Source organism: Phoca vitulina, unplaced genomic scaffold (genome assembly GCF_004348235.1).
Source record: "Phoca vitulina isolate PV1807 unplaced genomic scaffold, GSC_HSeal_1.0 scaffold27, whole genome shotgun sequence".
Lineage (NCBI taxonomy): Eukaryota > Metazoa > Chordata > Mammalia > Carnivora > Phocidae > Phoca > Phoca vitulina.
Window position 1 is genome coordinate 13268261 of NW_022589730.1, and position 27871 is coordinate 13296131.

A 27871-nucleotide genomic window follows, 5' to 3' on the forward strand; every position below is an offset into this window, starting at 1 on the left:
ACGGCCCCAATTTTCTCAGAGAAGAAGGGGCTAACATCAGTTGCTAAAAGGTGAGAACACTGGAGAAAAATGGTAGCTATTCAGAATGGTCATAGAAAGGAACAGAGAAAAGATCTGACCCGGGGTAGAGTAAAGGAGTGCTGAGTGGCTTCAAGAACTCTCTGAGTCTGGAGACCATGAGTTTAGAGCAGCACTGGGCTGCGCGGCTGGGCAGCTTACTTCAGCAACGCTTCAAGGCCAGATGAGGCTGCTGTGGGGTGGGGTCAGGGTTGGATGCAGAGGAAGGTCAGGGATGGGAGGAAGCAAGTTGAGGGAGGCAGGGAGGAGGCGCCCAGGGAGATAGAAGAACCAACTGCTGGCCAGTGTTCTGACCCATTAAGCGTAGGAGGCAAACCCAGTTTCTACTCTCTTCCGCCACCTCATATCTGCTTATCAGTGCATAACTGTAAGTAATTCACTGTGCCTGTCTAGGTTTCATTTGTCTCAAACTACTACAAAAAGGGCTGATGTCTTTACTGGGCATTGTTATACTGGTGCAGGTCTGACTGAACTTCCTTGGAGGTTCCTTCCAGCCCAAGCTTTTGCCGTTATTAGGGTTCACCTTTTTCTATTCCTTCCCCAACCTTCAGATTGTCACGAAGAAGGTGACCCACGGAGACAACATTATAAAGCCATGAAAAATAGAAAATATCAAAGACATTCTATAGCAGTGTTTGATTTCCTGTTGGCACTATCTGATTTTCTTTTTACTTTCCTCTTACTGCTGACAGGATCTTCTGCTCTGTGCAGGATACAAAATGGCAGCATGCGTTGGTTTCATTTAATTCAAATGAGAGACATCATCTCTTACTGGATTGTGTGCTTGTTGAGGGCCGGCTGGCTTTCCCCCTTAGGATCTCCCATGACTGTATAATGTCCATATCCACAGTCAGCTCAGAGACTGGAACGTAGCTGAATTTCTAATTTGTTTATATCCAACCAGGCCATGTTAAATTTTCCCAGTGTTCCCAGGAGATCTGCGAACCACCGTGAGTCAGGGGCCTGACCTGGAAGACACTGGTTGAGCTGTTACCTAGTTCACTCAGAACTACGTTAGGAACATCTTTCGTTGTCAGTAAATATAGGGTACAATTTTTAATGGCTGAACACCATTCCATTGTATCAATGTGCCATGAGTTTACCTAACCAATCATATTTTCAGACATTTCAGTCCTCTTCAGGTTTTAACTATTATAACCAACCTGTGCATTTTATTATTTTTTCAAGATAAATAATTAGGAGTGGAATTCCTAACAAAAGGATAATATTTTTAAAGCTTCTGATATGCATTGCCAAATGCAAATACAATTTATCTTTACCTGGGAGTCCATCAACTGTGTAAGAATATCTGGGACTCCCACCCCCAACCCCCACCCCGTCCTTTTCAGGGGAGCTCGGTATTCTTTTCAGTTTTTGCCAATCTGACTCATTTGTTTTTTAATCTCATTTTATTTGGAATCAGGTTTAAGTGAAACTTCTTGAAGGGTACTGGAGGGAAGAGGAAAATTTTGGAGAGCAAGTTGTCTCAAGGGAGAGGTGTGTGTGTGTGTGTATGAGACAGAGAGAAAGAGAATCAGGTGGGAGAGGTCCCACGACCAAACTGCAAGAAGGCTGAGGACACTTCTGCTGTCCCCCCTGCTTGGGAGTCTTGAGTATGATCTGCTCCTGTCCACACCTCCCTGGCTTACTTCCAACTCTGCAGCAAGGGTCTGGGGTCGGGGAGTCTGGCCATCCGCCCTGGTGGGCCAGCTCTGGATGGAACTCGGACTCAGACCATCTGTGGCCTCTGAATTTGGGGGAGAAGCCATCTGTGAAGGAGCACCCAGAGCCAGGGCACGGCCCGCCTCTTGTCTGAGGGGGGGTCAGCTGAAGGAGAAAGGCCGCTCACCTGGGAACCTGGCACGCACGTCCGGGAACCAGGCGACGCTCCTGCCCCCCCCAGACGTGAGCCAGGGTTGCGGTGCCCTCCAAGTGTACAGACTGGGATTTTATCCGTATCACATGATGATGGCTCAGGTTTTCTTTTTCCCTCTTTGTTGCTTTTAATACATAAAATGAGCATATGTTTATTTAAAACAGCTTTCAAACTTAAACAAATAATGACAGACTGTTCAAACAGACTTCGGAAATCGCCCTAATCAGGATGTTTGAAAAAGCAAGAAGACACTCTATAAAAGGAGCTTTTAGGACCTCCAGTCCCGAAACAACAGGGTCTGCTTTGCACTTTGCAGTTGTGGATGGGCAAGGCCTGGGGGCCGGATTCAGTCTTGGGGTGGGGGGTCAAATGATGCCCCTGAGCCCTACCACCTGATTTAGTAATTTCTGAGGAAGTAGAGATGGGCAGTGTGTTATCAATTCCTGTCTTTGACCAGAACATGTCACATGTATATTTGTACATTTTAACTCATAACTTCTATAGCAATTATCAGGCATCTTCAGAACCAAAAACGGACTCCTTCAGGGGAGCTCCTGTGAAAGGGCAAACTAAGTAGGCCCTCTGGAGGGCAGGGCAGGTGTAGGAGGGATGGAGCAGGTTTGCAAGAGGGCAGACCAGCGGAAAAAGTTAATACATGCACTAGTTCACATTCGAGGCCAAGTTTACAAAGGGCTTTGAGTCGCTTGTGTTAATCTTCACAGCAGCCAATTTTATAGGTGAAATAAATGAGGCTCGGGGTTGGATAATTCGTTTAAGATCAGAAGGAATAAAATGTCAAAACTGGGATTTCACCCAGACCTCCTTCCCCAAGTCGAGAGCCGTCCCCAGACCCCTGGGGCTGTATCAGCAACTCTGTGCTCATTCTTTGGGTCAGGAGATGCTACTTTAGCTCATCTCACTCTAGAAATGATGTTTTTTCTTTATAGTGCACACCAGAAACAGCCCATTAGGTCCATCAGGAGCACAGTTATTTCCGTGAGGGGATGGTGGTCGGGAGAGGGAATCGTTCAGCCCCAGAGAGGTAGGGATATTTGGAGAGGCATTTCTCCTGGCCCCTGGTATCGGTGTCGTGCCCCAGGCGACCAGGGAGAAAATGCCCGCCCCAGTTTGTCCCCGCTTCCCCTACTTTCTCAGGATGGCTCCATGGCCAGAAAGTTCAGATGGCAAGGGGCTGAGTCCGTTTCCCGTTCTGCCATGGAAAACCCCATTGGTACTAAAGGAAGGCAGGACCAGACCATCGACCCTCTCAGTGTCGAGCCACGTTGCATACAGCACAGGGCTTGGGTCCTAAAGGGTTCCGGGCATAGGCTGCTGTGGGATGTTCTGGCCTGCCCATCCCTCGGAGAGAGCAGCCTGGAACGGTGGGCTATTAGCTGTTTGCAGCTGTGTCTGTGGGATCCTGGGATGCACTTTACAAGAAGCAGAGTTTCTCCTGCTCATAAATCTGTCCTGACCCCTTCCTGCCCCATTTATCCCTGATTATATATAGGGAAGGTATGTTCCTTGACAAGCAATCAGGACTGTTACCTCAGCTTTGTGCTGAGAACACTGCACACATATTTCATTTCTGTCTATTGCCTTGCTTTCCTAAGGCTCAAATTTAGAAAATGTCAACAATAGATTAAAAAAAGAAGAAACCGCTTGCGCCCTCTCCTGGTAAAGGTTAATGTAGTGCGTCTGCAAGCCCAGGGCACCCACTTGCTGGGGAGCAGTTACTTGTCCAGGCTAACTCACTCATCTTGTGTTAATCTGAGCAAAGCCCTTGACACATGAGATGGACCATTAGGTTTTCTGTGGTCCGTGATCAGAGTTTCTCCTAAACCTTTCTTCACACGGTTTCTCAGCCTTAGCTCTTTCGGCACTTTGGGCTGGGGACTATCCTGTGCGTTGTGGAATATTGAACGGTGTCCCTGGCCTCTACCCATTACAGGCCAGCAGTACCCCTACCAAAAATGTTTCCAGACATTGCCAAATGTCCCCTGCGGCCAAGATTACCCCCAGCGAGAACCACTGCCCTAAACCCTTGTCTGACTTTTGTACAAAGTGTCACCGCTCAAGGGCAACAGTGAGGGAGTGAGAATACCTCATCACAAACCTTTTGTGACAGTCAGGAGCAATTTTGATGACTGATCAGCTGGGTTCATTTCTAGGAATTTGTCCCCAAAAAGCAACTTAGCACGTGGACAAGAATTCATGCACAAAAATGTATCATAATATTATTTATGACAGCAAAAGTGTCAAAAAGATAAAGATTCGGTTAAATCGAGGACAGAATATATGAAATGGAATACTAGACAGTCATGAAAATGATTGTGTAGATCTATATTTAATAGCATAACAAGTTCCCCTAATGATGCCTTGAACTCTCACCTTCAAGACGACTCCTGAGATTCCCAGAGGTTGTTACGTATAGAAGGAATCATTTCAAACAGGCAGAGTAAGCATCTGGTGAAGCATTAGACCAAAGACAGAACTCAAACCAATGACTGAATTCAGAAACCTTTAAGCGCCAGTTGAACAGGCACTTAATAAGCGCCTACATGTACCAAAACCACGAACAGCACAGGAGAGACAAAGCTGATCCCTGGTGCCTCCGTGCAGCACTTGCCTTAAACAGAAAAAAACACTGACCATTGTCAGAACCACCTCCACACAGCAGTGCTACAAGTGTGGGTGTGTTACCATCTCGTGGGCTCTGACGCCGCGTTGTTGGGAGTGATGTGGAAGTATGGCTTGTTCTCTTCATGTCTGAATAAATCATACCAAGCAAAAAGAATTTCATTTACTGGTTTATATATTCAGATATACTTAGAGAGTTGTCTATCTACTCATTGGATCCAGCAAATGTCCCCCAACAAATCTAAGAAACGAGCAATCAGTCCAGTCCAATTCAATCCAGTCTGAAACAATCCAAAGAACTTGGCCATGACTCCCATTGTAACCCTGCAGACCTGACTTCGAGGCAGCAATAGGAAAGGATGAGAGGAGCCGTCTTCCTTCCTCGGGTCCCTGGGTGTCCAGTGACACGTAACTGACCATAAGTGACCACGTGCTTTGTGAAGTTCACAACTTGAGTTAAATGCAGGATTGTGGTCATCCAGCCTGGCCACTCCCGGAAGAGACCCCGAGACAACTTTTTTACCCAGGGAGAACCCTGTTGTTGACTTTCAGAGGCTAGGCATGCCACCCGGGGAGGCCACCCTGCTTGTGTGCACCGTACCAGCATCCTGGACCGACCAAGCACTCACAGAGCTGCTGTGAGCCATGGGAGGGCATCAGCGACTGAAGAACACTGGTTTGGAGCTGGGTTCGAATCCTGGCACTGCCACTGAAAAAACCTCTATTTTCCCCCCCAGGTTTCCCCCCCACACACAGAACAGAAGCAAATAAAATGACTCCATAATATTGGTATGAAGAATAAATAAAATAATGCGCTTGAGGCATTTATATTACAAGTGCCTGGCATGTAACGAGCATTCCATAAAGGAGCTTACCTGTACCTACTGTTCCTTATTATTTTTAGGAACGGCCATGCTAGCTAAAATTGCAAAGCCTAGCCTCCAGTAGTTTCTAGCTGCCTTTGCTGTTTTATTTTTCTCCTTAGCACTCAGCACTCTCTCGCACACTCTACGATACATTTATTTTGTTTACCATCTATGGCCCACAACCAGATAAAAGCCCGGTGAAGTAGGAACTTTTAGTCCACTTCCCTCACTGCTGTGTTTTGTCTCTGCGGTACCTGGCCCATCAATAGGATCTCGACAAATACTTCTTGAATGAGAGTTTAAAAAAAAAAAAAAAGTAGGTCCGAATCACTGCCCCAGAAGAGCGTTTTACTTTTCCCCATACCGGGCAGAAGACGCCCGGGTCCTCGGGCTGGATGCTACCCTCCCCGTAGGCTGGCATCCTGTGCTCTCTCTCTCTCTAATTCTCTTTCTTTTTCTCCCCCTCTCTCCCCTCCCCCGCAGGATGCCTTTGTGGAGCTGTACGGCCCCAGCATGCAGCCTCTGTTTGACTTCTCCTGGCTGTCTCTGAAGGCCCTTCTCAGTCTGGCCCTGGTGGGAGCTTGCATCACCCTGGGTGCCTACCTGGGCCACAAGTGAAGTCAGTAGGCCTGCCACAAACAAATATGCAAAAGGTTCACTAAAGCAGTAGAAATATATGCATCGCCAGTGATGATGTACCATGAAATGAAGCTGTGGTCTCTTACACACAAAACACAAAACGAAACAAAAACAGCTTTTGGGCTCAGTGTCGAATCAGCTATTTACTGCCAAAGGGAAATACCATTTATTTTTTACATTATCAAGAAAAAAAAAAAGATTTATTTATTTAAGACAGTCCCATCGCACCTCCTGTCTTTGGAAACCCTGCCACTAATCGCCAAGCCTACCTGTGCAGCTCCCCCTGGATCTCCTGTGCCTAGAAACACGGATTTGTTTTCCATGTTGTTGGCTGGACTGACTCCCCATCTGAAGAGCAAACAAACGGACTGACAAAGGACTGGACTGTTCCAGAAGCCGGGTGTCTGGCTGCTGGAGGTTAGGAAGAAGGTGTTCATTTTCCTTGCCTTTTTTTTTTTTTTTTTTTTTTTTTGCCCTGGGGGCTGCAATCTGAAGAGAGGGAAGGTGCTCGGTGGGAAGTCCATCCTGCCCTGGCCTGGAGAGCAGACACTTAGCATTTGGCTCACATGGTACATACCCGGTTGGAAGAAAGAAGAGAAAACCAAACCTGGGGAACTTCAGATGGACTTGGTGTCCACCAAGACTTCCACACCGAAGGACAGTGATGGGGAAAATGCCGTGAAACCTATATAGGAAAGTATTTTTTTAAGCTACCAATTGTGCCGAGAAGCATTCTAGCAATTTATCCAGTAGCATCCAGTACCTTAAAGCCCTGATGTGTATATTCAGACGTTTTGGACACACTGTCCCCCAGATACTGGCTCTCTCTGTGTGTGTGTAACAGAATCCTCCAGAACGCGAGGAGGTGAACGTTTCGGTGACTTATCCAGAAGCATCAGGCCGCCACAAGTGCCTGCGTGTCCCTAAGAGGCCACGGTCTGGAGTCCCGCCTTGCCCCAGCTCGGAGGCCGGGTCCTGGCGACGGAGCCCGGGCAGCCGCCGGCCTGCGCGGACGGCCGCCAGCAGAGCAGTGTGGCCCCCGAGCGTCTGGAAGCCGACGGAGCTCGGAGCGCGCCGTCCAGAAGGAACAGCCGTGGCCCTGGGCCCCCCGCTCGGGCCCTCTGCCTCGTGGAGCGGGGAACCTGGAAGCCAAGGCTCCTAAGACGTTGATCACTGTGGAGGGAAGGCGACAGAGGCACCGCGCCTTTCCCTGCAGAGGGAGGTGGCGTCGGCGCCACCGGGAGGAAACCGAGGAAGGACGCGCGCGCAGCCGGGGCGCCGTGTGGCCGCGGCGCATGCGTGCTGGCTGCGCGCTCGGAAGCGGGGCTTGAAAGGACTTTGGGGGAAAGTCGGAAACCCTAAAGGAAGCGTTGAAATGAGGTGTCATGGATTAACTGACCTGTGTCTCTGGAATTATGGTGTAAAACATTACCTTGTCATTGTAGTTTGGGATTTTTTTGGGGGGGGGGGAACCTGGGGGGGGGGGGGGGGTGGAAAGAGTTCCAGGTGTGGAATGTGGGAATTATCTGTACATCCTGGGGCATTAAAAAAGAAAAGAAAAAAAAAAAAAAAGTCAGTGGTGGAAACTCTAGAGAAGTAGTAAAGAAGTGAAATCTCCAGCGAATAAACTAGAAAATATTTTTTTCAAGTTTGGAGTCAGCTTTGAGACATTGATGGAATAACTGTGGCATTATTGCATTCTATACCATTTATCTGTATTAACTTTGGAATGTACTATGTTCAATGTTTAATGCTGTGGTTGATATTTTGAAAGCTGCTTTAAGAAAAAAAGATACATGCATCTCAGCATTTTTTTTTTTTTTAAGTTGTATTTAGTTATGGCCTCTACACTCTTCGTTAGCAAAAATTATCATTTTTCTATTTGGGATTTTTGTCTCAACTGTTTAAAAGCATTTCTGAGAAGGTGAGAGAAGCTCTGGGTCTCAGCGACCCAAAAACCCTGGAGCATGTTGGCCACTGGGGAGCTTTGCTTCAACCAACTTATGTGCATTTCCATGTCAACAAAATTGTTTATTGTGAAGGATGTATCTGTTGTCCCTTTGACCTTGTTCCTTGAAGGTTTACTAGTCCCTGGGCAAATCAGGATCTAACACATTATTTAGGATGACATACATGTTTGGTTAAACCCATGAGATTCATTCAGTTGAAAATCCAGACGGGAAATGACCAGGGGATTAAATTCTGGCCATGACGGTTTGACCTTCAGAGGGTTGCTTTCTGTGGTCTGTTTTGACAGAGACCCTTCTAGAGCACTCCTGCCCTCCATCCACAGGGCCCTTTCCTTGGCTGTCCTTCAGATTCTGCATCCTGAAATGCAGTGGGGCCTGTGCCCCACCCTGAGAAAGCAGGAAACCCGTGGTATGAAGCCAGACCTCCCTGGCAGGCCTCAGGGAATCGAATGATCAGACCTTTGAATGATTCTAATTTTTAAGTGAATACTATTTTATGAAAGGTTTACATTGTCAAAAGCGATGAGTATGGAATATCAAATCCTGTGCTGCTATCCTACCAAGATCATTTTAGTGGAGTCAATTTGCAGTACACTCCAAGTGGCAAAATCCTCCAAGCTGCTTTAGAAGTAACAATGAAGAACACAGACATTTTTAATATAAAGCCTGTTTGTCTTTTTGTTGTTGTTGTTATTGTTTGTATTGTTCAAAGGCAGAGTATTCTAAAAATGTATATATATAAAAAAAGGTCAAGGGGGATAACTTCTGGCTGGTTTTCTTTTGCTGTGAGGTATTGTTCTCTGGTTTTAATGGTAAATGTGCCTGGCTGCCTAACCCCCCAAAACTGTACAGTATGGTGGCTTCACTTGCTCTAAGAGTAGTTGATGTTGCATTTTTCTTGTTCTAAAAAACATGTTAGAAGCAATGAACGTATATAAAAGCCTCAACTAGTCCTTTTTTTCCTCCTTTCTTTCAATGTGTCAGTTACTTTGCTGTCAGACAACAGAGAAGCATTCCTACCAATTTTGTGTTGAGAAAGGATTCACACCTGCATTACTCTCAACATGGTGGATATGTGGGCCAAGGTCAGGGTTAAATAGAACACATACATTTTCCAAATTGGGGTCCAGTGCTCTAAAAGGAGCCAAAGGAGCAAAGGACCCAGGAGTCACCGCGGTCCGCCCAAGCTCTCACGGCAGGTTGAATGACAAATGACACGCTCCACAGCACACAGTTCATCTCTGAGTTTGCAGGATGAAAATTCTTGTAAGTTTAAGATTTGAAGTAAAGTCACATTTCAAATTAAGGAAGCACTTTGCTATACTTCAAGCAAACAAAACAAAACAAAACAAAACACACCCCCAACATCCTCTGCCCCAACCTACTTACCTCTGCATATTCAGATATGACCTTCCATTCAGATGTGACTTGTGTTTCATTAGTAACTGTTTATTGTTTCTCATCCGAGGACCCAGGCCAGGCCCAATATGGGAAATTAGGATAAGTCAAGAGGAGTTACAATAATCAGGATTAAACGTAAATAAGTAGTCTACTCTACAATTAAACTTAGTCTAAAATGACTAATTTATAAATGTGAACTTCAGTGCTAATTTCAATTGTACTTTTAGGGCAGGGGCTGTTTTTATACTTTCTTATCACTTATAGTTAGTAATGTACACCTACTCTATCAGAAAAAAACAGGAAGGCCTTGAAATATAAGCCTTTCTAAGGAAATTAGGGAGTCCATTGAAATTCTATTCTGATCTTATTCTGTGGTGTCTTTTGCAGTCCAGACAAATGTGGTTACACACTTTTTAAGAAATACAATTCTACATTGTCAGGCTTATGAAGGTTCCAATCAGATCTTTATTGTTATTCAATTTGGATCTTTCAGGGATTTTTTTTTTTTTTTAATTATTATGGGACAAAGGACATTTGTTGCTGGGATGGGAGGGAAGAAGAATTTTCAGAGGAGCAAAACATTCCCAAGACTGAATCAAGAGGTTTCAGAATAGCCAGGACTGTGGGGTATGAAATGGAAGCAAGCGGGACCTTTACGAGGGTCAGTGTGATGCCTCTCTGAAGGACCTTCTGCAATAAATGAGAAATATCTTTAAGCTCTGCAGTATGTGTAGATACTAGAGACATCAGAATGTCAAAGTCCAGCTCTTTTTTTTTAAAGCTGTCTTTATTTTATTTTATTTTATTTAAGAGAGGGGGAGAGAAAGAGAGAATCTTAAGCAGGCTCCATGCCCAGCCCAGAGCCTGATGCAGGGCTCAATCCCAGGACCCTGAGATCATGACCTGAGCTGAAATCAAGAGTTGGACGCTTAATCAACTGAGCCAGCCAGGCGCCCCCAGCTCTCTTTTAAACATTTACCATCAATGGTACGTATTTTAAGCCTGGATATGTCTAATGGCTATTTACACAATAAATTTGCAGTTTTAACCAACAGGAGACTTAATAAAGACTTCTGGTTGGTAGGGACATCTGTTTCTAAATATTTATTATGCAGAATACAGAAAAAAAATGTGTGAAACTGAATTAGGTAAGTGGTAATACAAGTCCCTTATCCTTACCCAAAGAATCACTCTGTTCGTGACTATGCTCGTAGGACAGACTTCGGACAACTATGAAATATGCGTATCACTGGGCAAGAAGAAAACCAGTGGAGTATGAATGGTATTGTACCTATTCATAAGGACAACCCCAGAAAAATAAAGCCAATATCCTATTGATGACAAGGTTGTTCACTATACCAGATGTTCTTAGGTGAACAACACTGCTCAGAGCTTGCATCCATTAGAACAAAAAGCAAGAATAGACTCAATGGTGACTCTAGCTTTCTTGTAATAGGTAATTTCTATTTATCTTGACGGGGGGAAGTGGAAGGGAATAATCCAGCACCATTCATCCCAGTAAGAGGTGCATTTCCATTAAAATTATTTTTTATATTTAATAATTATCAAAATTTGTAACATATTTGTACATCTTTAACAATTGGGAAATAAGGATGCCTGGGTGGCTCAGTCAGTTAAGTATCTGCCTTCGGCTCAGGTCATGATCTCAGGGTCCTGGGATCGAGTCCCACATCAGGCTTTCTGCTCAGTGGGAGTCTGCTTCTCCCTCTCACTCTCTCTCTGTGCTCTCCTTCTCTCTCTTTCTCAAATAAATAAATAAAATCTTTAAAACAGCCAAGTGGGTAATAATAATAATAATTGTCATAATTACTCAACCCAGGAACAAAAAAGTAAATCATAGACTTACTTTGGTGGTAGAAAATTATGAGCAGTTAATTAATTTTAAGCTTTTAGTTTTAAGAAGTATCACCTTGTGGGAACACCTGGGTGGCTTAGTCAGTTAAGCATCTGACTCTTAATTTCAGCTCAGGTCATGATCTCACGGTCATGAGATTAAGCCCTGTGTCAGGCTCTGTGCTGGGCATGGAAACTGCTGAAGATTCTCTTTCCTTCCCCCTCTGCCCCTCTTCTCTCTCCCTCTCTTTCTCTTCCTCCCTCTCTCTAAAAAAAAAGAAAAAGAAAAAAAAAGAAATATCACATTAGGATAAAATGGAGGGTAGAAATATGAATTTTGGAGAGAAAAGGAACAATGTAAAATTTCCAGGTGTCAAAAAAATAACTTGTCCCTGTATTTTTTCATGTAGATGATGCTGAGTATCAAATCATTACGGTATTTAGATTCCAATTCTCTAAATAAATTTATTTTTAAATGTCAACTGTTAAAATAACTTTTCAGACAAGCTTGTTGTAAATATTTGTCAAAATTCTATTTCAAATTGGCTTCAGGGGGCGCCTGGGTGGTTCGTGGGTTAAGCGTCTGACTTTGGCTCAGGTCATGGTCCCGGGGTCCTGGGATCGAGCCCCACATCGGGCTCCCTGCTCTGCGGGAAGCCTGCTTCTCCCTCTCCCGCTCCCCCTGCTTGTGTTCCCTCTCTCGCTGTGTCTCTGTCAAATAAATAAATAAAATCTTAAAAAAAAAAAAAAAAAGTTCTTATTAAAAAAAAAAAATTGGCTTCAAATCAGGGATTCTCTCTTGGAAGAGACCTCTAAAGCAAGAAATGTGCCATAACCAAAAAGCCAAAGTCTGATTGACCTGTTTTAAGTAGCTGAGTGGGGAACCCTAACTTTCTCAGGATTTCATAATCCCATTAAAGTCTATCTGGAAATTACTCAAGCATTTTATCAAGAATCATAATGACTTCACAGAAGGGGTTGTAAATTTCATCATACAAAAATGTTCTGCCATAGACCTTTTGGGGACAGTTTTCTTTCTCATACTATTAACAACGCATTGGAAATTAAATCCTTTGCAACTGTTTACATTTAAATTTTTAAAATTAAATGTCAACTTAAACATGTATGAGGGTGGAACTTGTCTTTAAAAAACTTCATTTAGTGGCGCCTGGGTGGCTCAGTCGTTAAGCGTCTGCCTTCGGCTCAGGTCATGATCCCAGGGTCCTGGGATCGAGCCCCACATCAGGCTCCCTGCTCGGCGGGAAGCCTGCTTCTCCCTCTCCCACTCCCCCTGCTTGTGATCCCTCTCTCGCTGTGTCTGTCACATAAATAAATAAAATCTTTAAAAAATAAATAAATAAATAAAAAACTTCATTTAGGGGCACACCAGCAACTCGTCAGAAGACACCTCTCAGCACATCCTCTGGGCTCTGCTGAGAGCTCCCTAGAGGAAAGGGGGTGGGGAGAGAAGCAGAAGATACACTCCCTCCCTCCAGGACCCGGTAGGGTCTTTTGTATTGAAGTAAATCTTCCTGTCAGCACCAAGGAAGTAGGTAAATGGATAATAATAATCGCAATCAGTACTCATTCCAGGAACAAAAAAAATAATAACAATAAAGCCATAAGGTCACAAAAACTCATTTAAATGCACTGGCTTACTTTTGTTGTAAAAAAGTGTAAGAGGCTAATCAATTTTAAATATACTCTTTTCGTTGCAAATTTATGTTAAAATTCCTTTTGTGGGGGGGGAGTTTGTTTTGCATTTAAAAACCCTGCAGTCTTCATTGCCCACCTTACCCTACTTAATTCTCTGTCTGTGTGTTCTTGGTTGCATGCTCCTCTACCATCCTTAATTTATGCTGCTGAAAGATCTGAGCCCACATCCAGAATGAAAGGCATGCCCCAAAGCAATCAGGCCCTGTTCTTTTCCTCTTTCTTTTCTTACGCTCTAGAGAAGAACTCTCTGAGTTGCCTTCAATTACAGCCTCCTTTTGGGGTCTCCCATAGTTCATCCCTGGACCCAGAGTGAGAATCTCTGAGAGGGCGTGTCAAAAACTCTGAAGAGCCTGAGATTTATATTTTCCCTACTTGAAAGCCAGCAAGTTCGCCTGCCACCATTTAATGGATGCTGGCTGAAAACATGAGATTCCTGAGTCAGAGACAAAGGACAGATTATTATTCACAGCCTTCGCAGTAGCCAAAATAATCAGCATTTTTTGAGCCTGGTCCCCAAGCCCCAATTCCCACAAGACTCTGTGAAAAGGACCAGAAGACATCTGCACACATAGTGGATTGTGATACAGGAGAGGAACTCTGAGTTTAGGAATTTAGGCAACTCAAATCATTTACAGTGAGCAGTAAGCACATCTGCCCTTTGCTCTGGAAGAAGGCACGGTGTCTGTCTTTGCTATACAGACAGCCTCGGGAAGTCTGGAAGGAAGAGCGTTCAGTGCCTTGCTTGCAACATGAGCAGAAACATGAGAAACCCATGGTGAATCGTCTCCCAGCCGTACCACGGAAGAAGTCTACCCTTGCTGCAGATCAGGCCCCTGAATGCAAATACAGCAAAATATACCTATGTCTCTGCATGGACACGCTCCATGTATCGTGACCTCCCTTTAGTAAGATTACACCAAATATGATCATGGTTCCTTAGCTGGGAGCTGACTTGATGCTGCTGATCATCAAAGATAACCTTGAATCTCTCTTTTCAGCTGCCTGCTGTCCATGGTCAACTGGATATTTACCATCACCTCAAAACATCAACCAAATCTAATTTATAATTTAGTCCCAAGACTAGGTCTTTCCCTAGCTTCTCCTTTGCTCTCAGTGGTATTATCATTTCCCAGTTTTCCACACTAAGCACCTTGGCGCATCATTCCCACTCAATGCTCTTTGGACGGGTTGATTAATGGATCCAGGCATCCAACAAATATTTGTGGAGCTCCACTCGAGGCACCCGTGCGGGGCCGGACTCTAGGCTTTAGGAATGATTAAGATCCAGTCTTTAGCCTCAGGGAATCTCATTCTCGTGTTTTGCCTATTTTTTTTTTCTTTTTAAAAATATTTATCGGGGCGCCTGGGTGGCTCAGTTGGTTAAGCGACTGCCTTCGGCTCAGGTCATGATCCTGGAGTCCCGGGATCGAGTCCCGCATCGGGCTCCCTGCTCGGCGGGGAGTCTGCTTCTCCCTCTGACTCTCCTCCCTCTCATGCTCGCTGTCTCTCATTCTCTCTCTCTCAAATAAATAAATAAAATCTTTAAAAAAAAAAAAAATTTATCAAGTCCCATTTAATAGGCCCGTTGTTTTCTGGACGCATCTTTAGCATCGGTCAGGAGTAACTTGCTATTTACATGACTACATGTTGTCTTTCAAAATGGGTTGTTAGGGGCAGGTTCCCACAGACAAACAATAAGCATTTCTCTCTTTCTAGCCAAGCCTTGGATCTTTCTCTGAAACAACTGGCTTCCATGCTTATGTAGCTATGGATTTTTCTCTGCATTCTTTCTGTGTTTTTCCAAAGTTTTGGGACCATTTCATCTCAGGCAGGCGGGCAAAGACTAAGTCAAACTTAGTGGAAAGTAGACCCAGACTGGCTTTGATCTTCCCTCCCAAGGGAAACATCACCTCCTATATCCATGTGGAACTCCTCAGCTGGGGAGGAAAAGAAAGAAAAGGAGGAATAAAATATTTATAGGAAAATTATTTCTCACAAGCAAGCAGTTGTTCTAAAAGCTTTTAGAAATGTAATTATTTTTCTTCTTCTTGGGCTTTTCTGTTTTTAATATGAAACACTTTCAAGTCCCCTGGTTCCATTTCCAGGAAGCAGTAATCCATTTTGCCTTGGGTGGAGTTTAGGAAAGAACTAGGTTGCAGAAATGAAAATGTTTCCTTTGAAATTGTCACATGGAACTCTTGCTGCTTCTTTAATGTCTTGCATAAGAAGGGCTCTGTTCCCGAGGGCATGGTGGACCAGCTGTCCTCTGGCCCTTTGCTGCAAGAGTCTCTGTCCTGTTTTACTCACAGCTGGACTCCTGGCCCCACTTACCCTCACCTACCAAGTGACTGTCTTATCCAAAGGGAAAACTTCTGGACCAGTGCTGTTCAGTAGGAATCAAATGCGAGCCACAGATGTGATTTTTCATTTTCTAGTAATGACATTAAAAATTAAAATAATACATGAAATTAATTTTAATAATATATTCTATTTAACGCAATATATCATGTCAACCTCTAATCCATACAAAAACTATTGAGGTCATTTCCATTCTTTTTTTATATGCAGTCTCTGAAATCCAGACTTACCTAAAAGAGTTCTTGGTTTTGAAACATTTGCTGTCAGTTAAAAGGGGAAACTAGATTGCACTGTGTTCGATGAAAGTATTGCAAGCCCTACTGGTGAGCTTTGAATGCTTGGTGTCTGGGCCCGAATTCTGGCTTACTAAAAGCATAAGCTCGGGTAAAGCATTCTGCCTCTTTGAGTCTTAAGTTTCTCCTCCACTCAGCAGGGTGTATCCTTTGTTCTACCGTGTCCTACCAGCCTCCTGGGAGAGTGGGGAAGGGAGATCAAAATGGTGGATGTGAGGGGTAGTGATGGCATGTGAAATGGAAAATAACTATTTATTATTCCAAACCATTAAAAGCTATGCAGCCACAGAAAACAATAAACCCCCAATATCTACAAAGACGGAGTAGCCATTTAAATAAAAAACTGGAAAAAAAATTTAAGAAACTGAGTCAAAGAAGCAAATTCCTGTAATTAACCACAGTGTCAACAATTTTCTTAATCATTACCAAACCTTGACTTCTCATTTTTATTTACACAGACACACACACACACACACACACACACGATGATAAATGACCCCCAGGATAATAATCAACTCTGGTCCTTGGAGCCAGGTACACATCCTGAGAATCCATCTTGATAATGCCTAGCTATAAACTTAGTAACAATCTTGACAATGATACTGCAGAGAACATTGCACATGGACCTTATTTTTAAAGACCAACAATTTGAGATGTCTATAGAGAGTTCCTGCAATATCTCTATCCCATAACCACCTGGATATTTCCTTGCCCTGATAGCTTTTAGATTAGTAACATCAGCTTCTAACATTCCCTATGACACCACTTAAAACCTACCTTCTCGTTGTTTTCTTTAAAATGAGAGCTCTGTGCAAGGGGACTGGGAAAATATGTTGTCTTCATTCCTAAATTGTTCTCTCCCAAGTGTTACTTAAAAATAAAATTCAAATTTGGACTTTTCCCATTTCCCTTCACTAATTACTTCTTTTCTGTTCCACCCAATGGTACCATAACTAATTCAAGTTCAAACAGAACTTAGTCACTATTTCATCACACCTACCTCCTACTCCTGGGGAAGCCGTGTATAGTCTGCAAAGACAGAAACCGAGAAGGGTCTTGGGCTTCATGAGGCCACAGTTGTCACGCTGAGCCAACCACATGTGACCAGTTTGCCCTTGTCCGGGAGCATAGAGCACGTTCTCACCCGAAAATCCACACTTGCCAGTCATATGATGTGTGGAGATAAACAAAGACCAACCAAATGAGAACAAGCAAAGGCTATTTATTCAGAACCCGCTATATATAGCAAGGAAGTCAGCCACCATCACTTGCATTTGGCAGAGACTCAAAGGCAGGCAGAGGGAAAGCTTTACAGTGAAAAAAAGGAAGGCTTTGGGTATGCCCCTGTTGGAGGCTGTTGGCATGGGGAAGCCATAGGAGGGCCAACTAGAAGTGAGCATTCTGTGTGATCACTTGGGGAGCATATTTGGCTTTCTCTGGCCCGTCCTAAGTTGGAGGTGGGGACAAAGATCAGGGAAGCTGACAGTTATTAATCAGGTCCTTGCCACCTGGGGCCAATTGTTTGGAGGTTATTGTTTCCTGGATTGTTACTAGAGACAGAAGTCTGACTTCCTACAGCGTGATATATAGAGAACAAGCCAACTTTCTGGCCTGGTTACTCTATGGGCTGGTTTCCTGGGCTGGTTGCTGTAGATTGGGGGTCAAAGTTCAATGTTTATATGTGGTCTGGCCATTGTCCATTCAGATATTCAGTCTCCTGATGCAAAACAAAGCATCTACGAGGGGACCAACACGAGTGATCAGGACATGATCAAATGAGGTTGCCAGAGTCATCCAACACCCAGGCAGCAGCCCAGCCATTTGTTAATGACGTCCTCTGAGTCCTTACCCTCTTCACAGCCACACAGCGTGGTGATATTTTCCAGTCTCCCCTGCCACCTCATCCAAAGAGTGTCTCCAGTGCACTTGTGGTCCCTTCCACACCACCGAGGACATGGCTGTGCGGGCTGGAATGCAGGACTTCGGTCCGATGTCCATGTGACAGCTCACCCAGAGGGGACCCTGGGGTTCCAGAGCTTTCTGAGGTAAAGGACTTAGAAGTATCTCCTTGGGTTCAGCAATTCTAAGATGCTTTGCCGTAGTTTCTTTGGAAGAGCTGTACCTACTTGCAACTGCCCCAAGTTGTCTTTAGGACAGTATAGTGGGTGGGATTTAAGATAGACTTGGCGGGCGCCTGGGGGGCTCAGTCAGGTGTCTGCCTTCGGCTCAGGTCATGATCTCGGGGTCCTGGGATCCAGCCCCGTATCGGGCTCCCTGCTCAGCGGGGAGTCTGCTTCTCCCTCTCCTTCTGCTGCTCCCCACCGCCCGCTAGTGCTCTCTCTCGCTCTCTCTCTGTCTGTCTCTCAAATAAATAAATAAAATCTTTAAAAAAAAAAGATAAGATAGGCTTGGGATCCAATCTTGGCTGTGATAATATAATTTTAAAAACTCATGAAAAAGCCACCCAACATTTACTGGGTTGATACAAGTGCTTTAGATACACTGCCTCCTATGACGTGGGTACCATTAGTGTTGAATTTTATAGGTCCCACCGGGGAAAATCAAGGTGTCGTCAGAGCTGTGCTCCTTCTGGAGGCTCCGGGGAGACTCTGTTTCCCTCCCTTTCCCAGCTTCTAGAGGCACCCACGTCCCTGGGCTCATGGCCCCTCCCTCACCTCGCCCCAGCCTCTGCTTCCTTCAGCACCTCTCACTCTTGCTTTGGCGCTCCTGGGTCCCTTTCATAGAGCCTACGAGGACGGAGCCCACCCAGACGTCCAGGAGAGCCTCTGCATCTCAGATCATCTGCAAAGTCCACTGTACTGTGTAAGGTGATGGCGTCACAGGTTCCGGAGATTAGGACGGGCACATCTTTGGGGGGCCATTATTCAGCTTACCACAGTAGATAAACTGAGGCTCAGAGAGGTTAATTCATCTTCACAAAGCCTCGTAGCTCATGGTAGCGGAGCTCAGGTTTGAGTTTTCCACCTACATCAGACTTCCCTTTCTGAGTTCACCGGCAATGCCCTGGGGGCCAAACTCAGCGCCTTGTCACATGTGCAAACCATGACCTTCCCCCCCTGCACGTGCCCAGGCATGACAGCCCATCGCCACCAGCCAGAACAGTCAGCTTTTTGGCCATCCACACCTCTTGGTCCAGAAGCTCCAACGTCCAGGAAGACCATCGTCTGTGGGGACAAGGTCTAGCAGCCGGAGAGGCCCCTCTTTAAAGCTCAGCCTCTGTTTCCACAGCCACAGCCCAGCAGTTTGCTCTGGTTTCTGTTCCTCTTGCTTCCTGTGCATCCTCCGTGCACCACCTCACTTCCACTCTGACCCCCTTAAAAGTTCTTCCCTAGCTCTGTCGTCTGAGCTGAGCACATGGGGATCACCCAGGGATAGTGCCTTCCTCTCTCCGTTTCCTCTTGGTAACAGGTCAGGGGTTAGGAAGAATCTCTGGTTTAGCCAATAATTATTTCCAAGAAATGCAGACACACCAGCCCCTGGCTAGTGAGGGCACCGTGGACCAGCGGACCTGTTCTGGGAACCAGCACAGCCCGTCTCCAGGGTGAGTCCAGGCAGGAGGGGGGACTCACCTTGGGAGGAGGAAGATACTCTTGGCACTGCCACAAAGCCCTGACCTTCTGCCCCACCTTAACCCTCCCTCTTGACTATAAGAAAACTCAGGAAGCCCTTGCTCAGCCAAACAGGGCAGAATTACAAAAGATAGCAGAATACCGCTCTTGTGTGTGCTCATTCTCAGACCTTCTGGGCTCTGGCCCTTACTTGCCAGACCTGTAGTATTGAATGGATACTCCATGCCCCATGTGGTCTTCATGTCACTGTGCCAAGAGGGGATGCTCTGCTGCTTTCTTTTGTATTTCTTTATTGCATATGGATGGACAAGGGCTTGGAAGAATGAAAGGAGAGTTATTCATTATAAAGAGGAAATTAATAAAGACCACAGTGAGCCCAGATTGTTTTATCTTCTCTCTATACCATGGTTCATTCGACTGTTAGAATAATTGCAGATCAATTGCACTTAATTAATAACTTAAAACTACTGCCCAGAATTCCCTTTGACCTCCACTTGGGCCAAGTGTATACAAGGAAGCCTAGTGGGAAAGGTGGCTCTCACAGGAAGTTTCTGGGCCTCTCTTTTGGGGGAAATTTTTCAAGAGTCCCCGAGTCCTGAATTCCCGGTCTTTAATGCTCTGTGGCTCTTCGTATTTGTTTTCTGCAGCTGAGCAAGGCCTAACTAAGCCCTCCCACCCACGATGAATTCTGGCCCCCAGTGAGATCTTGCATGAAGCACTGTATAAATCCTGGACGCGGCTGAGTGAGGGAGACATTTATTGTCTGTCTCGGCTCTCAGTGGCTAAGTGTTTTCATGGAGACATGTGCAGTAAGCCTGTACTACTGTCCTCCCAGCCTGAGTCCGACCAATGCTAGGTCCTGGGACTCCAGCGCTCAGCTCACCTGGTGGGGATTGATTCCAGTTTCCTGTGATTGAGTCCCGTTTCCCAAGTGTCTTTAGGAGCATAAACAATTATTATGAGCACAATCCAGGATAAGGAAAAAATATAGCCAGTTTTCTCCCAAAATTATTGCAGTCTTCCTCTTTCTTTTGAAATTCACAGGTCACTAGAAACTGGAAAATAACTTAAACATGGTTGACTATACCATGTCGGGCATCCCCCAAAAGAATCAGTGTTTTTATACTTCAAGACCATTGTTATGTTAGATTATTTCACTTGCAAAAATCAAATATACATTCAATATAGATAATTTCTTTCAAAAATAAAGTTTAAGATAAAGGACATCTCAAAGGATTCCAAGAAAGCCAAGAAATATGTTTTCATAAATCCCTGGAGATCCTTGGAAAGGTCGTTTACCTTTATGGGTCTTATTTTCTTAAAATTCAACAAAAGTGAAGGTCTCCGCTGGGTAACCTCCGAGACAGTGCAATTCAAAAGAACTTTCCACGATGATGGAAACGTTCTGCATGTGCGCCGCCGGATAGAGTCGCCACCGTGAGCATTTGAAATGTGGCTAGTGTGGCAGAAGAACTCAATCTTAAAGTTAATGTTATTTAATTTAAATTTAAGTTGTCCCATGTGGCAAGTGGCTCGTATTGGACAGGGCAGCTATAAGGAAAATTAAAAGGGAAGTCAAGGCTGATGTTCTAGGCCTTGGGTCTACAGTTAGCCTACTCCGACTATGGAGACCCACTCCTCTGCTACAAGCATGCTCTCTACACTTGTAGCTGGCTGAGGGAGGGAAGAGTGTAGGGCCCAGGAAAGCACATGCCTGCCTTATGATCAGCAGGACCACTTCGAATTCCGAGGAGAGAGAGAGGGACCCGGTGAGCACTTCCAGATACAAGCCGCTAGCGGCATGGCATCCGAGGAGAAAGAACAGAACAACGTCTTCTAGGATTCCTTTGGCCTTTCCTGGATGTCTTGGGTTTTTGGAGAGAAAGTGGGAACTTTGTCTAGTTAGGTAAGAGAGCTGGCTCCCTGCCACCAATCAATCAGAAAGCTTTTAAGATGGGAGTCTATGAAAAATGTATAAAATACACACTCCTGAAAATAAATCAAACACAGTGAAGTTTTCAGCTTAGAAGCACTCCTGAGGGCCAGAGACTAGGTTCTCACAACTTAAAAACTTCGTTAAGACCTCATTCCTTGTTGAGCTCAAATCCACCTCTCCTAAGGCATCAGTGAGGTCCATCAAGGTATTTCCCCTTTTTGGGGTGGGGGAGGATCTGAAATGTGGTACTTTTCTACCCTCCCCCAGAGCTCATTTACTCCCTGAAAGAAACAAAAGCAAGGGACACACTCATTTGTGCCATTGTGTTTGGTACAATCACTGGCCTTTAAATCGCTACATTAAAAACTGTTTCCAGGGCCCCGTGGAGCTAGGCGATTATGTTTAATATAACCTTCTGGGTTTTGGTTTCATGCAGACCAACAAAGAATATGGAAACATGTAATTCCATACTGCCCAAAGTACTTCTGCAGCCTTGAATCTCAATTAAAATGTTTGTTTACTTATCTGCTAATCTCATTATTTTTTCTAAATCCGAGCTCAGTGAACGAGAGTTCAGAACCTGAAGTTCAGCCATTTCTGAAATATGACTAAATTGGAAACCTGGAGAGAGTTCTATTCAGCTGGGGAGAGAAATACATAAACCCCCACATGAATGACTTGGAGTGTCCTTTAACTTTCCCGAACAGAAAGCCATTTGCTATGGAGAAGGTATGTGCACAAAGGAGTAACTTTTTAGAAATTTACCAGCGATTTTATCGTGGTAAATTGAGCCACGATCCCTATGAGAATACTTGCTATTATTGCTAGAAATGCATAGAGCCTGTATTTATTTTCAGAGGGGTTTGGTATCATTTTTATTAGTTGCTCTTCACAAAAAGCAAAACAGAAACCACCCCAAACCTCTGAGAGGTAGATCAGATTTTATCTGTCTCTCTTTTTTTCTTTCCAAATGAGGAAACCACACAAAGTGTTTTGCCCTGGGGTCAGCTAGCCCATCGGTGGCTGGACTGGGGTTAGAAGTCCTGGTCCCTAGACTCCCAAGCTGCGAATCGTCCCTGGAGCTGATCCTCCCATCCCCAGTGGGGACACGCCTCAGGGTGCTGTGCAAGCCGGGAGCTATGCCAACAGACAGGTCCTCCTCCCTAAATACTCCCCATTTCACCATGTCAAGTCCCCGAGGGCTGTGAACTACCTCACCTGGGAGACCTTCTCAAGTGGTTCTTTTGCTTCCTTTGTAACTAACACCACCTGGATGGAGTCCAAGATCCTTCCTGTTCTGAATTCTCTTCTATGGCAAATAAGTCACATTATTATTTTTACTATGATCTGGCCGTAACCCCCAGGCTGTTCTAAAGTCCCTGTTGGTTGTCTTTCCCCAAGGCAGGGTGTTATTCTGACAGAGCGTGGCTCTCTCCAGGTGTGGTGGAGGGCTGGGGAGAGCACTTCCCAGGCTTGGCACTGGATGGCTGAGCAGGGCAAGGTCATCCCCATCCTCAGGAAGGCTAGAGGAGGGCCACTGTCTAGGGGAGCCCACTTCTGCTTGCAGGCCAGACACAGGGCAGCAAACGCATTGCCCCACAACTCCCCTCAGCGGCAGACTCAAGAGAAGAGATCCTGGCTTCTGGAAGAGGACAAAGCAAGATAACGAACACAAAACAAAGAAGTAAACTTCATAGGTCCATGAAACGAGAGCCTAGGCTCTGCATCCATGTTTCCAAGTTAGCGTATTACTCACATTTCCCATGGTTGCCCACTACAGTGTTTCCCAAAGAGTGTGCTGTGGAACACCAGCTCCAGGAGGCACATTTTAGAAATGGGGTCTCATTGTCAAGTAGGTTGGAGAAATACCACATATTACATTTCCCTCTTATAGAGTCACATTGGCATCAATCACTTGGGCATATCAAAAGCTATGAGAAGTTCCACAACAAGAACCCTTATTTTGCTCAACCCATTGCTCCAGAAAGTCAAGGTGGGGCAGATTCTCCTTTGAGTGGGACCTGGAGCTGCCCCTCCTGAGAGTTTCATTTCTGCTCCTGGTGTTACCTCTTCAGGCATTCCCCTCTGCCCGAGGCCTCTTGCGCAGAGTTCTGTCTCGCACTGAGATGCCCTTCCCTTCATCCAGTCCTCCCTCTTGCCACCCTTCCACCTCAGTCAGGTCCACAATGCCCACTCCTAAGCCTTCTCCCTGCTCTCTAGCATCTTCCAGTAAACCTCCACCAGCTCATTTGTTCTGGTTAGAACCCCTTTCTCCACATCCCACAGTGGCCAAGACCAACCAAGTCTCTCTATGGCTTCCTGCAGTAACACTAGAATCTTTTGCCTCCCTTCTGAGAGCTTCAACACTGACACTCAACCCCCCTCTCATCCACCCATTGGTCCCCACTCAACTCTTCTCTCTCAACCTCCGTCAGGTGGGTCCCATGAGAAGTGTGATTAAGAACAAGAGTTTGAACCCAAGAAACAGACTCTTAACTATAGAGAATAAACTGAGGGGTACCAGAGGGCTGGTGGGTGGGGGGAAGGGGGAAATAGGTGATGGGAATTAAGAAGCGCACTTGTCGGGGCACCTGGGTGGCTCAGTCGTTAAGTGTCTGCCTTCAGCTTGGGTCATGATCCCAGGGTCCTGGGATTGAGCCCTGCATCCGGCTCCTTGCTCAGCGGGAGGCCTGCTTCTCCCTCTCCCACTCCCCCTGCTTGTATTCCCTCTCTCACTGTGTCTCTCTCTGTCAAATAAATAAATAAAATATTAAAAAAAAAAAAGCGCACTTGTCATGATGAGTACCAGGTGATGTATGGAAGCGTTGAATCACTATACTATACACCTGAAACTAATATAATGCTGTATGTTAACTATACTGGAATTAAAATAAAATTTAAAAACTATACTGGAATTAAATTTTTAAAAAATTAAAAATCAAAATCAAAACTTCAAAAGCAAAAAAACACAAAGGAACAAGGGTTTGGAGATATTTGTGAGCTTGAATTCTGTTTCTTTCCCCTATGGACCCTGTGGCCTACGCCTCTGAACATCAGCTTTCTCATCTGCAAAATGAACAGAATAATAAAGTCTCAGGGCTGTTGTAAGGGCGGGGGGAGAACACACATGCAAATGTGTGGCCTGGAACATGGGAAGCCCCAAAACTGTTAACCATTCTTCTGAGCCATATATCCCCTGCTAACCCTATTTCCAGCCTTGGGTTTATTCTGACAGACATACACACACTCACACACACAGACACATACATACCCCTTCTAGAAACCCTTCTCTCCCATCTCCATTACCTGGACTGTATCCATCCTTCTGGGCCCAACTCATTCTCACCTCTTGCATGAATCCTGCCCTGAAGACATGTATGCAGAAATCCCCTCTCCTGGGTTTCTCCCACATGCCTGGCCTGAGTTGTCGTCTAATGCTTCCAGACACATTCACCTGGTCCCCCAATAAGACTGCAAACTCTCGAGAGCAGGGGCCACATCCTACCATCTGCGTGGACCCACAGACCCCCGCTCTACAGGGTTGGGGAGCTGACCGGGTTGCGTACTCACGGTAGGATGAACCTAGTATATACTCCTCCTGGCTCTTAGAAAGCCCTATTAATTTTCATTTTACTGTAAATTTTGACACCTGACCTTGATGGCATATTATAGGGAAAAAGGAAAAAACTCCCAGACCTGTTATTTTTTATATCCCAAATTTCTTGTTCTCAGCCCTCTACTCCGGCTCAACAGAACCATGTCCTTTCTTCCCTCCTCTCTCCTCCTGATCACTAACCAAGGTCTTTTGGAATGATGTACTCCAGCCCTCTCCAGCAATTTTCAACTGCTCCGTTCTCTTTCTTCCTAAAATATTCACACATGCATGCACCGACCCCATGCACACACCCTCACACATACACATGCGTGCATGCACACACCTACACACACATGCACGTACTCATACACACACGCGTGCACACACCAAGTCCCCATTCCCATCTGTGACACCATCCTCCTGCCAACCTTCACCCTAGGTGCAGACAACTCTGCACAGAATAAACTGGAATGCTAAACATAAAAAAGTAGGGATTTCCTTATCTGTCTGTCAGCACCTCTTCATTACAGCGGAGCTAATTTGAAATGAGGAGATTCTTGGCCCCCACCCGCCATACCCTAGGAGGATCTTTTTACACAGCAGATGTTCATCTACTTGCCCACAGCGTGGTGACAAGAAGCCGTGGCTTCCCAGGTGGGCACGGGTGAGAAGGCTCCTGTCATGCCCTGTGACTGTCAGGAGCAGTGAGGAGAAATGGAGAAGCAGAGGAGGCATAAAGGCCCAAAGAGGGGCCAGAAACAACACAAAACAGAAAAGGGCACCATGATGATAAAGGGAACTGAGAACAATGAAGAAGAGTTTGTTCTTCTTGACCAGTCCCAGGGTGAAGAGTAGTTTCCAGGAATCCTTTTATAGGTTACCGGTGAACTCTATTGTCCTTATCAACACTCTCTCCCTTGACCTTTTTTTCCCTCTTTAATTCTTGGAATCAGGCACAGCGGATAAACTGCTGACGCTTACCACTGTCTGTCACAGACAACAGTTTCAAATTATTGGTGAGCAACCGGTGGTCACCCAGGAGGGGGAGAGGTGGCGGGCCGAGAATGATCGATCGTGGGGGGCTGGGGATGACATATGCAGAGCAGAGCCAGGGAGGTCAGACCGGGGGGCCGCGGCGCGGACCACATCTGTGTAAGTCCAGCCGCAGTAAAACATCAGCACGCAGCAAGGGGCCCCGCGCGAACAGGAATCAGAGGTGATTCGTGGGGACGGGCGGACGCCGAGGTGGGACAGCGGATGCAGGCAGGCAGGGACTGCGGCTGGCTCACCTGGCCGCCCAGGTGGCACGTGGGGGCAGTGGGCGGGCAGCACGCGTTCGCACCTGCGTACACGGCGCGGGACCGGCTGCAGAGCGTTGTGTGGTCCTGGCGGCCTCTACTCCGGGGGGACCTTCCACATCCTTGGCCGTGTGCTTCAGAATCCTCAAAGCCCCTTTCGTGAGGGACTTGGAGCTTCACCGAGCCTCCTCCACCTGATGTCTGCGAGAGCGGGGGTGACCCGACCACCGGCAGCGAGCCCGGCCCTGGGCTTCCGAGCCGGTCATTGTCCTCCACGCCGGCAGGGGGCGATGCCGGCGCGCGCTCCCGCACAGGTCGGGAGGAGGAGGAGGGGGCCTCGGGGAGCCCCCCACGCCCCCCACCCGGGCTGCCCTGCTGCTGGCTTTCCTGGGCTCCGGCTTGGCGTCGCTTTGCTCCGGGGGCCACCGACTCAGGTAGAGCGGGCCCACCGGGGCAAACTGTGCGTGGTCGGCCGCTTTCCCGTGCTCCGCCGTTCGAGCGTTCGCTTGCCCCTCTTACTCTTTCTCTTTTTTCTAGAGCCTTAGGTCCTAACACTGTGCTCCCAGCTTTGGCTTATTCCAACATGGGATTCAAAAAGAGCCTGCCCTGGATGATCCTGCCGCTCCTCCGTGAGACTGAGGCGCCGAGACCCTCCCGTGGCGCCCACGATCGCGTGGCGGGGTCAGCTTAGCAGCAGGTAAAAACACACGTTTTCTGTCTTTGCTGCTTCCGTGAAGTCCTGTCCTTGCTGCCCCTCAGATGCCCACGATGGAGATGAGCTACGTGAACAGCCATTTCGCAGGAGGGAGTGTGCAGCTGGGGTTCGTCTGAGGGGAAGGCTGATCGCTTTTCTGTGGGGAGAGCTTCATGGCAGGGGAGGACCTTATTGGGGAGTTGGTGGGTATAAGCCTGGGGACACAGCTGTCAGGGAGAATATTCCTTCTCGAGTGAGCAAAAGGCTTCATGAATGCACTGGACATGCCCCGGCCCTGAATTCACGGTTGGCCACGTGGCTGGGGTCATCCCCACCGGCACCTGTGTTCTGGGACCTGTGGGTGCCCGGCGCTGGTCAAGGGTGACCAGGAGCTCCCAGCATGTCTTGAATCAGGAAAGGAAGCCAGGGGCCAGGGGCCAGACACCGGGCTGAGGCTTGCATGTGTAAGAGGAAAATCATCCACCGTCCTACACACACACACACACACACACACACACACACACACACTTAAAACCAACTTGAGAACTAAAAATAGGGGATATGCAGGAGATGGTGGAGAGGACGGCCATAAAGGAAATTCGTTTTTGACCCTAGGGGTAGGAAAAGGCCCGTGTCGTCCCTCAGTCGGCACAGTGGTTGATGGTGCAAGCTGCGCCCGGCCCAGCCGGCTTGTTTGGGCTGTCAGTTAAACCGCCGCAGGGGAAGGCGCCCCACCGCGGGGCTGCGTTCAGCTCCCGCTCTGAGCTGGGACCGGTCGGGGATGGACCCTTCCAGGTGCTGGCTGTTTGCTCAGAAGGCCCCCTCCACCTCCTGCTCCTCCTGCCTCCACGCGATGGGCCCCCCTGCCCCCAGAGAGGCCACGGCACAGGCTGTGAGCTGGACGCCCACGGCCTGGAGCTGTGGGGCACCCAGCGCTGCCCCTGGCGCCCACCCCAGCCGTAGAGTGTCATTCAGGCCTTGGCTTCCCACTGAAAACCGAAGCTGAGTTAATAAGTCAACCATTTACAAGCCGCCTCGTACCCTTGAAAGATAAGTGGTGCCCTCAA

At 46.6% G+C, this 27871-nt stretch overlaps 1 protein-coding gene across 1 annotated transcript in view; it reads left to right on the plus strand.

The window, feature by feature from the left end:
- BCL2 (BCL2 apoptosis regulator) overlaps positions 1-6284 on the plus strand; it is a 164428-nt gene extending 158144 nt beyond the window's left edge. Inside the window, exon 3 of the mRNA XM_032422799.1 lies at positions 5944-6284. Coding sequence (XP_032278690.1) covers positions 5944-6078 — 135 coding nt within the window. The 3' untranslated portion in view covers positions 6079-6284. The remainder of the gene's footprint in view (positions 1-5943) is intronic.
- The last annotated feature ends 21587 nt before the right edge of the window (positions 6285-27871 follow it).